The sequence below is a fragment of the Semicossyphus pulcher genome, unplaced genomic scaffold (genome assembly GCF_022749685.1).
Source record: "Semicossyphus pulcher isolate SPU_LCO1_2020_fin unplaced genomic scaffold, fSemPul1.0.p SCAF_15, whole genome shotgun sequence".
NCBI classification, from domain to species: domain Eukaryota; kingdom Metazoa; phylum Chordata; class Actinopteri; order Labriformes; family Labridae; genus Semicossyphus; species Semicossyphus pulcher.
This window is the reverse complement of record NW_027211659.1, coordinates 2,975,760-2,994,272: the sequence shown is the minus strand read 5'-3', so window position 1 is coordinate 2,994,272 and position 18,513 is coordinate 2,975,760. Positions and strand designations below refer to the sequence as shown.

Genomic DNA, 18,513 nt, shown 5'->3' with positions numbered 1-18,513 from the left:
CAGTACGTGTGAGGTTTGGTCGCCGAATAATCTTTCAACATACAGCTCTGTATGAATTGATGACTGTAGATCTGAAGAGGAGAGCATTGATCTGATCTTTGCGATACTCTTTGGCTGCAGGAAACGGGACTGGACATGCTTAGTGACAAGATCCCGTCCCTGGCGTGAGCTCGCTCTCGCTCTCTCTCACAGTGGCTGAATTTAAACGTGCAAGCTGAGAAGCTCCTCTGTGAGTCATACTCGATCACACTGAAATAAAGTAAACGTCATATAAATAGAAGAGCGATGTGAGTATTTATTGAGCTATGAGTTCTTGGCTGTGTATGACGGCGCTGGTTTCGTATTTCAGGTGTTTATGTGAAGACAAGGCTTCACTTCGAAATATACAACATGAACTAAATATGGATGCCGTTTCACGTGTCGCTGGTTTCATCTCTTGTTGGATTACGTTTTTTTGTTGCTTTACAGGCATGAATCAGTATCAGCGTGCGTGTGCGTGGCTGTGTTCTTATCAGAAATGACTGATTGTTTGCTTGTGAGAAATTGCATGTACGTGCATGTCTGTTGTAAACTATGGGGGTCACCGTGGGGTCGCCTGGTTGTCTCCTCTAGAATGTATTTGCATCTGAAACTCCAAGGTCAGGACTAATGTTTTTCTCTCTGGCCGTGTCCCCGAGGGGGGCAGAGAGATTAGCTTGTCGTATTTCACCTGTCAAACCCTTAAAAAGGAGCGGTGAGAGCCGCTCGGAGATGCCTGCGAGCCGGTGGGTCTCCTGAGGTCGCAGCTGCCCGTCCACAACCTCTGTCACAGAAACCCTAAAGGAAGGGCACGGAGGGAGTGGCGAGGTGTAAGCGCACCGCTACCAAGTAAAACACTATATTTGCCTTTATGATACAGACTGACCTTTAGAGCAAGCCTGCAGTGTCATCTGTAATCTTTATAATATGTATTAGATGCGTATCCATAGTAAGAGTGAGAGCACCAAGGACGCGGCCCTCACTGGCTTCCTTCTCGTTAACACCTGCAGCCTCTGCATGGTTGTCGATGTGCAGGTGGAATACCTAGAAATCAAATCCCTGGTGCATGCAATGAGGAAGAATGTTGGCTTTATGCCACACAACAATAGTTGATTTACTATGTTTATTGTTATGCACCAATATATCAACTCCGTGCATGTGAAACACTTGGCAATAAACATGATTCTGATTCCTTGAGCGAAACAGGATTCAGGAACTGATATTTATAGCATATATACTGCTACATTGGTACCTCAGGACCCAGGGACATCCTGGTTGCATCTACAATAGAGCACGTGTTTGACCCCACTTGATATCTAAAGTACACGTGAATGAAAATTTGTCAATTTCAACTGTATAAAAACAGTGTACTATATGGTTCTGTTGCTAACATGCTAGCTACTTTTTGTCTCCCATATTACGGTTAAAACTTGAGGCTTTGCCCCATCTACCTGTACTTATTGCCACAGACCAAAGGTCAGTATGGTGACCCTGAGGGTTGAACTGTCATTTTATTTTGTAGGGGCGGGAATCGCAGGGTATCTCACGTTAAGATACGATACGCGATATGGCCCTCGATCGCAATGATGTCACAATACAGCGATAATATAATTCAAGACAATCATATAATGATACATCAAGATTAACTTCTTCTTTGGCCAATTAATTTCCTGTCACGTTACCCTCGTTAATGTCATGAGCGCCACCACGAGGAGTCATGAAGTAGTGACGCTGTGTTTAGTGCGGCTTATATTTGTAAATTAAAATACAGATATTTGGCGCCAACCTATCGATAATTGTATTGCACGAGTCGGGACGACGATATATTGCTGCATCAATATTTTGTCCCAGCCCTAATATTTTGTGAAATGTTATTTTTTGTTACATATGATAGAGTTGCTCCGATAGCGGCCCCTGATATCTAAAATCAGGTAACAGCGAGTATGCCAGTCAATGACCCGATCCGATAGCCTGACCAATGAGGCCCAACAAATCAGTTGGTTTAAGATTATTCATCATGTGACAAAAACAAACAATAATAGTGCGGTGCTAGCAGGGAGTGTAAAGTAAGTTCAAGCTAGCTAAATGTTAGCTATAAGTGTTTTTCCGCCAATGTTATGTTTGTTCTTTTAATGGCCCTTCTATCAGAGGGGGTACTGGGTATCGGTAGCTCCATCCATCCATCCATTTTCCTCCGCTAATCCAGGGTCGGGTTGTGCTGGCAGCAGACTTCCCTCTCCCTAGCAACATTTTCCAGCTCCTCCTGGGGGATCCCGAGGCATTCTCAGGCCAGGTGGGATATGTAAGGCCTCCAGTGGGCTCTGAGTCTGCCCCGGGGTCTCCACCCAGTTGGACGTGCCCGGAAAGCCTGCACAGGGAGGCGCCCGGGTATCATCTGCACTGAAATATCTCTATGTGAAATCTTGTGTTTTGTGATGTCTTTTTTGTGTTTTGACCCTCAAGGCCACCGTAGTTTAGAGTGAGTCACCCATTAATATATGTTAGTTGGGGACTTCTTTCCATGTGAAAAGTCCCTGAGCAAAATCCCAAAAATCGCTCATGATGTACATTTGGTACAAAAGTGTGAGAACAGGAAGTGAACGCTACCTTGTAAAGTGCAAATGACTTTGTTCACTCCTCACCCCAGTGCATGACAAGATGCTCCAGATGTGTCCTCCTGCTGCTTTGAGAAACTAAAGAGTCAGGAGGTGACACTTAAAGAGAAGAGAGGGGTAGGATGATGGAGGGAAGCAGAGTGGTGGGAAGACGAGAGAGAAAGAGAGCGGAAGCAACATTTAAAGGGAAAGAGGAACCAGGTAATAATTTTAGATGTCTACCTGGGGAATTCGATGTAATGACTTACACAGAAACACAAATCTGAGCAACTTCACCCCCATCTTGTTGCATCTTATGCAAACACCCCCCCGACTCTACCACCACCCCCAACCCCTCTTCAAGTCCCTCCATACCCCTCGATGAGTTGTGATGATGTCAGATCCAGTATTTCACAGCCAGACGCAGGCGATGACATGGACAATTTGGCCTGTGAGTTCTCCCCAACATTGGACATGGTGTTACGATTACACGCTCCACTGCAGGTCCGACATACCAGGGATGAAGGGGTGATGGTGTGTGTGTGTGTGGGAACTGGGGGTGTAGACCTTTTTAAATAACTGGACTACAGCTCTATCTTTCTCTCCTCGTAAAACAGAATAACACTGATAGACATCCAGAGGTACGGTGAGGCAGAGGAAGGCTCCTGGAAACATTTCTCCCTCTCACTTCCGCTCCGTCCGGCCTCCCACACACGAGCGAGGAAGGGTTTTTAGAGCGTACAGTATATCACCCGGAGCCAGCCTCTAATCTGCTCTCCACTCGGGGAGGGAAACGAAGGCAAAATAATTTTTCTCTCTCTTTTTGACTTTTACAGCCAGTTTGGGTTTCATGGCCACAGCAGGTGAAAACCTGAGCAGGTTTACAATCACTTTGGAGGACGGAGAGAAGGGGAGCATGGAAGCTAGGAACCTCCCAGGGTCGGCCTTCAGGGGCCGCTTTCACAAAGAGACTTTAACTATGGGTTAGATATTAAAAGAGAAGGTAGATGTCTAAATGCATCCACAGCACAGAGCAGTTAAGTTCTTGACTATTTTAAGGAGTGAATTTGGAGTAAATTGCAAAATGTTCTCACTCCTAACTTCTCAAATACAGCAGCTTCATCTGCCCTAAGCTTCAGTACATGAAGATCTGAGTAAAGCATTTACACTAGCAATAATGAGTACGCCTCATATGGTTAGATTTTCAAAATAAAGCTCGCCAACAAATGTTGTTATGGCGTGTGGAAGTGCAGCAATCGAGAACGCAGAGTTAGCATGAGTCTAACTGAAGTTTGGGGGGTTTAGGCACCAAACTACTTCAATCAGAAGGAACAATTATTGAACAATTACTTTTTTCCAAGCTTGGAAAGATTAGAAATGAGCAATGTCTTTGGCGATTAGACCCCATCGTGATGTCTTAATTTACTCCAGGGGTAGTGAGGCCGAGAGCAGGATAGGATACAGGGAGTCTAGACTCTGGTGGTGGTGATGGAAGGCTGCAGGATGAGCTGAGGAGCTGGACCTGATGAGATGGATTGGAGGTTAACGTTGTGGAGGAGGGTTGCAATGATTGAGCTAAAATGATAAACTGACAGCAGAGAGATTTAAAATTCGACAGCAGCAGGATGATTGGTCGACAGAAGTCGAGGCTAAATCTGGTTGGTTTAGAACTATAGTTTAGAATAGTAAACGCCCCTTAATAAGCTGATCTACAGACAGGAAGGACAGAACTTACATTGAGCTACATGTGGTTAACTTAAGGAAAAAGGGTTTAAAAGAGTTACAACACATATGCATCATCGGTAACTAACGAACTATATGTGACAAAGCAAATGTACGTTTCCTGACATTAAAAGAAGTCAACATTGAATATATGTTTCACCCAGAAATTGAACCTGGTCTCCTGGCTGAAGGTCCTGTTTTTTGTTGATCCATCGTTCCTGGCCACCATGGACATTTTAAACTACGTCACCTGACCTCAACGCCACATGAAAACAAGGAGCTAGAAAACAGCATCCTGCAATGATGCTAGAGGAGAAGCTACAGCGCCACAGTTTGACCCCTTGGGCCTCTGACCAAGCTATCATTTTGGACAACTTGGGAGAGAGAAAGGTTATCCTGGAATAATTCAAGAACATTTTAATTTGGATAATCAGCAAAGAGTGTGACGAAAGAAACCTACATGTAAAAAGATTTAAGTGACACTAAACCATTGTCGATAAGATCGTTAAAGACGTTCAGAAAAGGATAAAACACTGACACAAGTTAGATAAGATTTTAGGAAGATTGAGAGGAAGAGGAGGAAGATTGAGATGCTCAAAAGAAGAAATCCTAAACATCATTCTCCTTAAACTGTCCGAGTTGCACTGGACTTCACTATAAGCTAAATCTAGGCTGGCCTAACTCTACACATTAGTGTAAAACATCCTTTCAAACCTACCCCCAGTTTATACTGGAGCACAGAGAACTTTGGCCTCAAAGCAAAAGAAGTCCCAGGAAACCCTGCAGAGGTAACTGAGTGTGATATCTGATCTGGAATATCTGGGAAGCTGTTTCTCTGGAAGTAAAACAACCCGCTGCAGGCAGGAAACTCACCCAAGCCTCAGTGGTTCTTTGGGACATGATATGAAATTAAATAAGTAGTACATAATGTTGATGTGACACATAAGGGATTCCCCACACTCCCAAACACAGAAGCATGTCTCAGAAAGTCTGAGGGAAAGTGTGGGTCCTGCTTTAAGGTCTGTTTCTTCATCTTTAAGTTTCCTTTCTCACATTGGGATGAATCCATTCAAAATAAAACTCAGATAAGGGTTTTGGAAGTAGTGAGAAATATTAACTCTTTAGTAAACGGCAGAATAATGTGTTAAAACAACAACAACAGGCCTTTAAAGTGAGACGGTGTTTGTTTTGGGCTCACAAAGGCTGCCTGAGTGACCTTCAGACGACCTTGGCTGTCAGCAGACAGTAAATAAGGAGGAAGCTGCACGTGTTGAGCGGGCTGTCAACATGTCAGGGAATCAGTTTGTGCAACGGTCTCTCCTCCTCTGCAGTGATTTATCTTCATGATAAGTGGCTCAAACCTCCAGTAAATCAGCCGCTCACTGGTGATGTGCGGCAGAACGTGAACTTTAACCATATTTACTTTGCAGGTAAGTCGGTCTTTCCTGAACCTTTACCTGGTTCAGTCAAAAGTTAAAAACATTAATCAAAAGTTTTAATGTCTTTGGGGGTGTTTTCAGAACGTGTGTTGGGAGAGGCTGCAAACAAAATGACAAAATCTTTTGACTTTACATCTTTGGCTTCTTCAAAATAAACAACTTCCTGCCACTGAATAAGCAAGACTCACTCACATTAAAGGAATGTAAATAATATTGCAACCTAGTAACATTTTAGTTTCAAACATTTCAAAAAAATCCATCTGAAAAAAGTGAAAGATGAATTAAGATTGAAATATTTTCCCCCACGCTGAGACTCCATTTTTATTTATTTATTTTTTTAAGATTATTTTTTAAATTTTTAATCCTTTATTTTTTCGAGAGAGGACAGTGGATAGTGGCGGAAATGGGGGAAGAGAGAGTGGGGATGACACGCAGCAAAGGGCCAAAGGCGGGAGTTAAAACCCGGGGCTGCCACATCGAGGACTACAGCCTCTATACATGGTCGTCGATATAACCGCTGAGCTAAACCAGCGCCTCGAGACTCCATTTCAACCACGATAACAGTCGGAGCACCAATCTAGTTATTTGTTTGCATACAGCATGTGAGCTTATTAAAAGACAACTCGATGTACTTTGATGTACTGCTTTCAGATGGTGTAAAAAGGTGGTGGAAAAGTTAAATAACGACTGTTTAAAAACTGTATCGGCTGCACGGTGGAGCAGTGGTTAGCGCTCTTGCCTCACAGCTAGAAGGTTCAAATTCAATAGTGGGCCTTTTCTGTGTGGACTAACTAACTAACTTTTCTCCGGCTTCCTCCCACAGTCCAAAGACATGCTCGTTAGGTTCATTGGTGACTCTAAAATTGACCGTAGGTGTGAGCCTGAAAGGTTGTCCTGATGGATGGATGGATGGATGGACAAGAATACATTAAAAATCGTGTAGCATTATCTAACCTGCATGCATGTGTTTCCTGGCTGTTGCACACTTGTTGCATTTGTTTAATTGTTCCTTAAAGCTCCCCAGTGAGACTCCTCATCCTCAGCCGTCCCTGCCATTGTTACGCCTGAAATTGGGCATCTAAATAACTCGACACCTCTGCAGCCGCCCGTCATATCGGCTGGTGATGGTCCCTCTTAAAAGTGTCAGTATACTGTAAGTATCTCCACGGGGGTCTGAGTGGCCCGGGCCTGTGTGAATTTTGACACTATTGTGGAGGTGTCACATCCACGTCGGACACATCAGACCTATAACGGTGAATTATCCGGCTCATAGGAATCACCCGCCATACTTCATTCACAGGAATTCAGCAATGACAGCCCTCTCCCCATGGAGGAATAAACATGGAGTCCTCACTCACCACGTCTCTCCGCGCTCACACTTCTTCACCCTCGGCTCTGACACATCTGCTCCCCTGCACATACAGATATTAGCTCTGCTCAAGGTGTGTGCTGACAGCAGGAGGCGTGATTGGGGTAAACACAGGACAGGAAGTGAAATTGGCAGTTTTGGGGTCACGCTGTATTGTCCGTACTGCGGCTCCATGTTGGATGTTTAGGTTTCGCTTAGCTTGAAATTTCTCCCACATTCAGACTTCCTTCTTTTTTTCCTTTTGGAGCTGGGAAAGATTTTAGATCCTCATAAATCGATCTCTAAAAACAAATGAATGAAAATCCCTACACGGACCCAAATCACCTCTGTTGTCTCATGTCAGCTGCTTAATATGTTTTCAAGACACTTACATAAAACGGTGTTTATTCACTTTAACACCGGCCAGAAACACCTGCAGTGAGATTGTGAGTTGTGCGTCTCGTCTCCTATGAGGGCTTGTTGAGTAATCCAAACACGAGGGCTGATTTTACCCTGAGATGATTCTCCCAGGCAGCACTTCATTACATACTTCATTACATACTCTTGCTTTAAAAGGTGTAATACTCTTGGTTAAACTGTAGATGTGTGAGGTTAAAATGAGGGCAGATGTTAGGGATGAAGCCACCTCTTTACCGACACTGCTGCAGCACTCTAAGCCAGCACCAGCGTGTTAGTTTTACTATCAGTGTTGGGGGTAACGAGTAACGCAACGTGTTCTGCAGGTGAAATTATCCGTTATTTAGTTACTGTTTCAAATAAATGTTACTGTTATTTCTCTTTTCCTTTTATCGCCACCGAAAAAGAAAATCCCTGAAGCTCTGTTTCTGTTTCTCTCCTTCTTGGCAGGTCACTGCGTACCAGCAGAAGGTAAACGCAGCTCTGTAAGTGCGCATGCACAGCGTGTTAATTCAACTAGCGAGACGGCAGAGAGGACGTTTTGGTGGACGTTTATTTTGGTGAAAGGGACGAGAACAACATGACGGTGAAATGTAAGCTGTGCCTCGTCAGCTGTGAAGAGCTCGACTTCAAATGTGAAGAAGCATCTGCAGCTAAACACAGCTCCACAACACTGGTGGGACTAACAGCCCGTGTTGTATTGTTGTCATGGAAACAGCTGTGCCTAATACTGTACGCCTCTGCCCAGTTCGCTGTCAGGCCATGTCTACACGTAGACGTAGAGTTTTTCCCTCCTTCGTCCACACGCTTATAAAAAATCCCCGTCCAAACTAAAATGAAAAAACACAACAGAAACGCTGTCATGAGAATGCGACACCAACAGGAGGCGATGTAACCCGGTCATGAAAAGAAGAGGAATCGCAGCAAGTCAAATGTCTGAAAAAATCTATCCGGACGTTCCTCAGTATAGTAGACGAGTAACTGAACATACATGTGTAAACATGTAAAATGTCAGGTGAAACATCACTGTTTATATCACGTCCATCATTTTGCAAAGAATGTCACCTCATTTGTGACACAAAGGAAATAACGGCACACAGCCTGACGTCACGGGCCAAAAACACTGTTTACCCCCACTGTAGACACGTCTCCACGGAAACCAGTTTCTAAAAGTCTTCACCCTGGACAGAAGTTTACAAAAGATCTGTTTTCAGTGACCGAAAACAGCTTTTGTTTGTGGACGAAAGGTCAAAACAGAGAAAAAGCTACGGTTTGAAAAATACCCGTGTATGTGTGGACATGGCCTCAGACTGCATAATAAAGAGCTGGACAGGTTATACTGCATCTGTCATTCCTGTTACTAGGCTGCAGAGTTACAATTTATGAAATGTATAAATGTGAAGCTCATACTTCTCCAAACTTTTACTCTGCACCAAGAATAAGAAGGATAGCTGGTGAGCATCTTCAAAGTAAAATTAGTGTCCTCAAACGGAGGGATAAATGTTTACAAATGTTATCAAAATCAGTAGAAACGTCGACACATTCTTTAGTGGTGTAACTTGTTGTTTAGCCTTCTTGTTTTGTTGTGTCTCTCGAATCCTCAGGTTGACCTCTGTGTTGCCAGACGTGGTTGATTGCTCTTTCAGACAACTATTATTCTGTATTCCCCGTTGGTATGAAATTGACGTGTGAAAGATCCTGGGGCTTTTTCCGACATCCAAAAGCAAACCGTACTTGTCAAATGCATGCCAACCGTGACCTTGAAGTTGTTGATTTGTTCTGTTTGCAGCATTGTAAGTTGGATATCAGGCACAGCTGCAATTTATCAACAATCCTGCTAAATTTTTGTGGCAAGATCCATGTGGCAGCGCGCTCACTGCTGCAGAGCGAGACTAGACAACATATTTAATAAATAAAAAAAACTCTTGGTTAAATATTGATCGGTTACTTTGCTGAGAAATGAACCAGACGCATTGTGTCTGCAAACAAAAAGGGAAATTCCCTCTGAGGTTTACATGTGCTTTGGATTATATGCCTCGCCTAACAGATTAGATTTGTTTAAAGAAGCCAGGCCTTGAAGAGTGTTGAATATTGAAGAGGTTTTGCAGCTGTGCTGATAATTCGTTTACAATTGAGTCCAATTAACTCCTGAGCTTCTGATAGGAACATTTCATCTTGATTAGGTCTGTCAGCTTTGATTCCAAAGTTAAACATGTCCAAAAAATGTCCTGTTTGATTTGTAATGGTCCGTCCGAGCTCTATGAGCTCAAGTGGACGAACCTTACTGCAGGGATCATGTGCATGTGAGGGATTTATTTGTGCGTTAAGCATCTTTGAAGGCTTTTACACAGCTGTTCATTAATGCAGAAAACCTTTAGCGCACATATTGGAGCTGCTGGAAAACACCAGTGGGTGAAATTTCAGACCCCACGGCTGATTCTCTGCTCTGTCGGTGTGTGTTAAAGACTGGGGTCAGCAGCATTTAGCACTGAAATGTTTCCCTTTTTCTTTAAATGATCAAAATAATGAAAACCTCTCTCAGATTAAAATCCAAAACACATGATCCCAGATCTAAGCTTTTAGCCGAATCGTAAATCTCTCTGCCGTTTGGAAGGTCACGTTCGTGGAGTCCGCAGTCTAACTGAGACCCTTGATGACTTGGCAGACAGTGAAACCAACAGACAGCTTGGCTCAATCAGTGCCATGTGGGTTTCATGCATGTACATACCATACATGTATTTTCCTGTTTGTATTGCTTTTAAATACAGCAGTACTCCGACTGCTACGACAGCGTGCGTGTGCATACACACATCTGTGCAAATGAAAGCTCCTCTGGGGACAGGTGTCGACATTGTTTCCCCTTCTCCTTCGTCCTCGCAGTGAGCAGCGAGATGGAGCATGCGGTCGTAACGACGCAATATTGAACATTCAAAAAACTGCATAATTTGTTAGGTTACATTTTTGAGAATGCATAATGGAAGTGACAAACAGGAATTTCATTTCAGGATCATAGTGAGTCAGCAACAGTCTTGAAAATATTATATATAGTAAAAAACTATGAAGCCAGGGTTGCCAGGTTTGTTGTTTTCCTGCAGAATTGGGCTACTTCTCAAGTGTTGCTGCCGACCCTGTGCAAGACCCTTTAGAGGTGCGAGGCCCTGTGCAGTTGCACGCTTCGCCCAGCCCATGCGATGGTTCTGACTGGATTAAACCTCTTTCCATCTTCTCAACATATTCAGAGTTTGATGATTAAATATAGATGAAGAAGAAGAAGCGAATAAACTTTATTTATCCCCGAGGGGTAATTCAATGTTTCCACTCTGTTTTTACAAACAGGCCCAAAATACACACATGCACAAACAAGACTCCGTGGACATGCACATGAGGGGGCTGCACATGCATGTGTGGCCCAAGCGGCCCTTGCTCAAGGACACCTCGACGGAGCCCAGGAAAGGAGCTGACACCTCTCCAGCTTCCAGCCCAATTTCAGGCTTGGCCCATCCCAAGCCAAGTCCCTACAGACTGAGCTGCCGTCTACCCCCATATGACAGTTCAGCTGAGTCCAACATTTGACTAAACTGTTACCTAACGTCTGTATCCACTTCTTTTGACCCAAGGCCAGCGGAACAGGGAGTGAATATGGAAACTTGAACACTCTGAGATACAGAGCTGTAAGGTTGTCCATCTCTAGCCTGAACCGCAGGAGTCCATGTGGTGCTGATATGATGTATGAGGCTCCCTCAGTCTAACCATGCCAGCTCTATAGGAGGCAGTTTCATCTCTCTCTGCAGGGAAGAGCAGATTTATGGAGTGAAACTGTACGCCTGTATATATACTTTTCTAAGTCTCACTAATCTGCACCCAATGAGGAAGGTTAACAGTCCACACTCTCACAGAGAGAACATGGGGAAGAATATAATGTATTTCAATCAAACAGGTAAGGATCCAGAACATGAGATACGTGAATGCTTAACAGGTAAGTTATTAAACTACATCAGACACGGTAGATTAATTTGGGGGTTTTCCCACACAGACTCCCACAGGCACACCCTCCTCTGTTTATGGACAGCAGGTCTTCCTCCTCCTGTTTCCTCTGTCTTCCAGCCTGCCAGCCTCCTGCTGCTCGCTCGTAAACTCACATAATATGTTTAGCATGCCCCGCGATCATCTCAAGGCCGCTCGCTGTTCTCATATCAGCATTAGGCCATCACGGGATATGTAACACTGATATAAAGTTTCTGTGCTGAAATGTCGGGAAAGCCAGGTGGTTTCTGATTTCATGACAGGCTTTTATTATCGCTTTTTTATTTTATATCTTGTGTTGTTTATTCTCTCTCAGATATCCAGTGACTGAAGCTATCAAGCCGACTGTACAAACATTAGTTCATACCTGTAGATTAACTGACGGCAGAACTACTATGTTGAGTAAACCTTACAGTGAAGTAGTTTCATAATGAATCGTTTTATTCGATTGGCCGGTGGACTGCAAGGAAACATTTTTAGCCATTTGTTCCCACCATCTGTTCGAGTGAAGTAATGTCAGAGGTCAGACAAGAAATAAGACAGAAATAGCAGAGTTAAATGAAAGTACAAATGAATCGGAGATTTAGGGGAAAAGGTGGAGCAGAAAAGGAGAGGTAAAAAGAATAATATATTGATGCGTCCCTCTCCCCTGCAACATTTTCCAGTTCTTCCTGGGGGATCCTGAGGCGTTCCAAAGCCAGGTGGGATATATAATCCCTCCGGAGAGCTCTGGGTCTATCCTGGGGTTTCCTCTCAGTTGGACATGCCCAGAAAACCTCCAAAGGGAGGCGTCCAGGAGGGATCCTAATCAGATGGCCGAACCAACTCAACTGGCTCCTTTCAATGTGAAGGAGTAGTTCCTCTACTCCTGCTCCATCCGGATGTCCGAGCCTTACCCTATCTCTAAGGCTGAGCCCAGACACCCTTCGGAGCAAACTTATTTGGGCCACTTCTAACCAAATCCTCATTCTTTCTGTCACTACCCACAGCTCATGACCACAGGTGAGTGCTGGAACGTAGATCGACTGGTAAATCGAAAGCTTTGCCTTCAGGCTCAGCTCCCTCTTCATCACATCGTTTCACACCTCATCACTCACCCACCGATCAGCAGACACCCTGATAACCCTGGTTAACACATCCCAAAACCTTTGTATTCAAACTTTGATTCGTACTTTTGTAATAAACATGTCTGTCTTCATGTTAAAACAACCGTGTTTTTCCTCCTTTGTTATGGCTCAAGGGCCGGGTCATGACAGGGTAAAAACAGCATCCTTGTTGAAGTTTTGGGCGACTGAAAAAGCTGCCGTATTTGACAATTTGGGAGTGAGAACAAGCTGGAAAAATCAACAGCATTCCTCGACACCTAAACCGAAGTTCTTCACTTTGTCAGATCCATTCTGTCTTAACTTTCAAAGGCCAACGTTGGCAGAAAATCTCTGCTTCTTGGAGGTTTAACTCAGCCAATGAGATTTTCTGCCTCCGGAGCGGCTCTGCCTGCAAAGTTCCAATCTGAGCATAAATGAAATCCAATCTGCTGCATACACTCATGCACATGCCAGCTGGAGTCAGGGACAGTCAGGCAGACGAATAGACTTCCCAGTAAACTGAACTCCCCCAAAGAAAGCCTGAGAGAATAAATCTCAGAATATATAATGCGTGTACACAGGAGGGTAATCAAAAAATGGGCCTCCTTCCTCCTGCCTCTCTCTCCATTTCTCTGTCTTCCTCTTCTCTTATCACATCCTCGCCAAACCTCACTGGATGCTGACCTGCCATAGATCAAATCCTGCGTGACGCTGGGAAACGGTTCAATTCCAGATTCGCTCGTCTCTACGGCAAATAATGATCTGATCAGGTTTTTTGTTCAGTCTGAAACCCGTGCATAACATGCTCCATGTGGTGTGTGTGAACGTTACCCCTGTGTGTGGGTAGGCTTACAGTAAGAGCTGTTCAACAACGCCAAATGTTTCTTCTGAAACTGTATTTTCCATCCCACTTTGTCCTGTCTTTTCCTTCCGTGCAACTCTTTTAAGTTTGAGGGGAGGGGAGGACTATTCTCCAGAGAACCAGTAATTAAAAATAACTACTGGAGAACCTGCCTCAAGAACAAGATGGATGGGATCCCCCCCCCCCCCCCCCCCATCCATGTTATGTGTTATTGTTTAATGCGTTCAAGTTCAAGTATATTCTTCTGTGTCAGCTGAAGTAGGAAACTACCTGTCGACGTAGCACTTTAAAAAGCACAAAGAGGTCAGATAACCCTCATGGGGGGCTCAGCATCTCCTTTCCATTCATCAACCTCCACCTCCGGAGCACATCACAGAGAGACAGGGCAGTTGTTGCCCAGTGGGGTCAGAGATATACTGCCCCGAGTGTCCAGATAGGCAGGCTGTTTCCTCCTCCGACATATACACGGGCCTTAAGGGGCCTGAGGCCAGCGGGGAAAGCTTCACACGGGAGGGAATATACACATGGTAATGGTAAATGGAACTTGTATAACGCTTCTCTAGTCTTTGCGACCACTCAAAGCTGCTTTTACACTACATGTCACATCCACCCATTCAGACACTGATGGCAGAGGCTGCTACCTAAAGTTCCCAACTGTCAATCAGTCATCACATTCATACCTGACCGGGAGCAATTTTGGGTTCAGTGTCTTGCCCGTTTTGACATGTAGACTGAGGAAGCTGGGGATCGAACCTTCAACCTTCTGAATGAAAGACGACTGAGCCACAGTCGCCCCTGATACACTTTTTTTTTTATTTTTTTTTATTTATTTATTTATTTGAACAGGTTAAAAGAAAACAAAATAAAATATACAGTGTGCTTTGGCAGAAAAACAATTAAAAAGACAGCTCTATAACAACATAGAAAATCATACCTTGTTCGAAAGGGTGTAGGATGAAGTTAATAAAACTTATCTAGTCCTACCCCTTTATTGTTGTGTTTATATAATTAACTCAGTCAGAGCATGTGCAGGAAAACAGAACAGAAGAAAAAAAGAAAATGTATCAGAAAAAAAGGCACATTGCACATTGTTATAAATTCATGTTTCCGTTTCTCTCTTGTATCCATTCAGAATGTGGTTTTTAAAAGTTTGTTTGAGCTTATTTAGTGATTTGCAGGTTTTAATTTCTTCGCTGCAGCTGTTGCACAGATTAACTCCTTTGACGGATATACATTGTGTTTTTGTGTTGGTACGTACAGGTTGTTTTTTGAAGATGCATATTCCCCTGAGATTGTGTTTGTTTTCTCTTATTTGAAACAACTTTTGGATGCCCTGAGGTAACTGATTCTGATTTGTTTTGTACATGATCTGAATTGTTTTAAGGTCGACCAAATCTTGAATTTCAGTGCGTTCAGTTTGATGAAGAGTGGGTTTGATGGTTCATGATACGTCTAAGGGATTACATTAACATATAAACACATGTCCTATAGCTAAGAGAATTATATCTTTGTCTGTATGTGTTCTCTCCAGGTTCTGTGGACCAATGATATTCAAATATTCACTTTATTTTTTGTTATATTTTGAACCCATCCCTGTACATAAAAAGTAGAACCTGTGACATCACCCAGTGGTTTGTGGACAACCGCCTGAAGCCTCAAATTTGGCATTCTGGCCATCGCCATCTTGTTTTTGGAGCCAGAGGTCGACATATTTGGATAGCAGCATTGATAAAGTTTGAGAGCTTTTGTTTTGCTCGGCAGGTCGTTGTGGTAATGACTTCACAGGTAGCCACATTACAAAGCCTATCCTGCGTACCTATTATTAATTATTATAATTAATAAACATCATGCTGTGTTTAAGAAGACTTGAAATAAGAGATGGAGAACATAACATCATGAGGATGATATTTAATGAGGTCATAAATCCAACTTTGTGCAACCAGTGGTGTCACCCTCTGCTGGCCATTACAGAGAATCAGATTTAAATATCCTCCATATCCATTACATCCACCTCTTGACTTCTTGACAGTTATTTGCATGCAACACAGTAACAAAGACAACACACTCTTGGATTCGATCCATTTATTTTCTGATTTCTCACTAGTTTATTTCATACAGCAGTAGATGAATGCAGAGAAACTAAGTCAAATCAAAGATGGTTAACAAACAAGTTCTACAGTCATTTCTTTAAAGGTGCAATATCATGATGGTAATGTCCCCACAGTTTATTATTGTACAGTGTCAATAAGTTACTGGCTTGCAGGAGATACGCATCAGGGTGGTGGGGCCTAAGGTGCTTTATGGTCTTTATACATGGATTTGCTTGGAAGTAAACTGTCGTGAATCGATGACAAACAAACACATTCTGGATTCAGGCAATGTGACATTGTCACTTTAATAGCTTTAGTTGCTCAACAGCAATGAGAGCAATTCAATAAATTAGAGACATAATACTTTGAAAGGTACTTTGACTTCACTTTCAAACACCCCACACACCTGTCATTCCACATAAAGTCTGTGGTCTCTGTAATGTTTCTGAATATTCTTCCCTCCAGTCACCATTTGTTTTCTATATTTTTTTTGTCAAAGCTTACAAAGTGCGGACATGCATTAACACTTAGAGCTTTTCTTTGACCATTTGGGAATTTTAAACACTAACATATAAATCTACTGAATCCTCTAAAGATGCACCTTTCTCCCTACTATCTCTCCAGGATTGATACACAGTTAGGGCTACAGTTACAGACACACAAAGATCTCCCAGCAGCGATGAGCTGACCCCTGTCCTCCACCAGAAAAGTATAATGCAGATACAGTACACCTCGAAAAGTAAAGTACTTGAGGCCTGTATTCTGCAATTCATTGCATGAAAGCCTCCTTAGTTCCTGAGCCTTTTGTAAAACACAGCTGAAACACTAAAGGCAATAAGGCAAGCAAAGGCGAGGACGCCGACAGCCACACCAAGCCCGACGGCAGAGTCGTCTTCTTCTCCAGCGGCGAGGGGCTTCTCTTTAGACTCGGAGGTATCAGCTTTGGTGACGATCTCCGAAGAGGTGATGGTGTAAGTCTTGCTTATACCGTCAGCAGATGTGTCCAGGGTGCTCCTCTTCCTTCTGTTGCTGCACTGCTTGAAGGCGCTGCAAGTGCTGATTTCACACAGCCGGGTGATGCAGTGGAGGTAGTAGGTGGACACTGTCTCGTTCTGCTGCTCGATAAAACGGAAGGCTGGGAAGCGGAAGCGGGCGCTCTGGCTGTCTCCGTTCTCGATCATGGTGGTGAAACGATCCTTCGAGCAGGGGACAAACAGGTTGAAGAAGCTAGAGTTGGTAGGCTGTGGGGAGACAGAGGCGTAACACCGGTCCAGCAGGACGTGGTACTGCCCTGTCAAGTTGGTTGCCTTGACCTCGACGTACACACTGGTCCTAAGCTCGATCCCCAGGTTTGGAATTTTCATTGGTCGGGTGAAGTTGGAGTCACTGAACAGTTCCATGCTTAAGGTGCTGATGAAACTCCCATTGTTGTCCTTGATTGCAATGGAGGAGGCCGACACATCAATCTGGGTGTTGTTGATCAGGTATTCTAGGGGATAGGCGCAGGAGTAGTAGTACTTCAGCTCAGCATTGTAAGTGATCGTGCCTGTTGTAGGATCGATGGAGCGAACTACCCCGCTGATGTTGACCGTCTGGATGTTGGAAAAGTCAGAGAATATACCCGTTCCAGCGGCACTGGTGGTCCTGAATATGCTCCCGCAGGCGTGGGTCATGTTCAGAGGGAAGTTAAAGCGGGCAACAGGTGGACTCACAGAATCATCAAGGGTTGCTCTACAAGACGGGTCCATCATATGGTTCAGGATCAGAAGGGTGTCATTGTAGCCGGTGTAGATGACCGGGCAGAGCTCAATCGCCAGACCAATGGATGAGGTACCACACTGCACTGAGATGTCAGTGACCTGTGGGCGTCTTGCTTCTGTGCCACAGTCACTCAGTGTTAGCTGACTACTTCTCGCTATTAAGGGTAGTAAAAATAAAATGATCTTCATTGTATTTCTTCAGCTTTGCCTCGGATGTTTCAATCTCTGTGGAAAAATGTTGGCTCTGCTATCTCTGCTCCTGCTGCTGAGCTTTGCTAGAGTTTGTTTGAAGTCTTCTGGCTGTATTCGGGGGTCTTTATAGGTAAGTGTGTCCTCTGGGATTGGTCCAAAAGAAGGTCAAGCACCTTGCTATTTGTGAACAACTGTATTGTATTAAGTATTAGAGCTCCAGTCTGGGCCATATCCTAAGGGTAGCAACTGAAACTTGAAGCATCTTTGAGTCTTTAAATACAAAGACCCTGCCCTTGTTCCTTTGTCAAGTATGCTTTAAAATATAGTCTTCCATGCCTCCTATACCTTACCCTCCATGAAGTAAGTGAACATAACACTGCATGACATGAAATTGTTTATAAAACATACAATGCTGTGAAGGTTCTTCTATCCGGTTTAAGACCCAGCAGCTTCAGTAATGACCTAGATAGGAACTTATGGAGGAGGTGGTGACCTACTGGAAGATCCTGACATTTCCTTGACATTAATAATTATGATAGTTAAACCAAACATTATCCATATATAATACTTAGAATAATACTTTAGTGGTTTATTAGAGATTAGAGATATTTGTCAGAAATAAAGGGTCTTGATTGATTGATTTTCAGCATTTTCTTAAATATTTAAATGAAACATTGAGGGGATTAAAACATCCTGGAGTCAAATTGAGCAAGTTTGATGTGCTTTTTGACATTTAACAAAAGGCAACTTCAAGGCACTCTCTTTTCAAACAATTCAAAGGCCCTTTATTGTCAGCAGTGTTGGGGGTAACGCGTTTTTTGTAGTAACGAGTAACGAATTGCAGAAGTTACGCGGTACAAGTAATCCATTATTTAGTTACTTTTTCATAAACAGTAATCCGTTACTGGAAAACAAATTGCCATATTTAACTTTTTCTATTGTCACCACAAAAGAAAACCTCAA

At 43.5% G+C, this 18,513-nt stretch overlaps 1 protein-coding gene across 1 annotated transcript; it reads right to left on the bottom strand.

The window, feature by feature from the left end:
- Positions 1-16,386: 16,386 nt before the first annotated feature.
- LOC138592892 (zona pellucida-like domain-containing protein 1) lies at positions 16,387-17,547 on the bottom strand. Its single transcript, XM_069663790.1, has one exon. It carries the CDS (start codon positions 17,545-17,547, stop codon positions 16,387-16,389), a length of 1,161 nt encoding a protein of 386 aa, XP_069519891.1.
- Between the last annotated feature and the right edge of the window lie 966 nt (positions 17,548-18,513).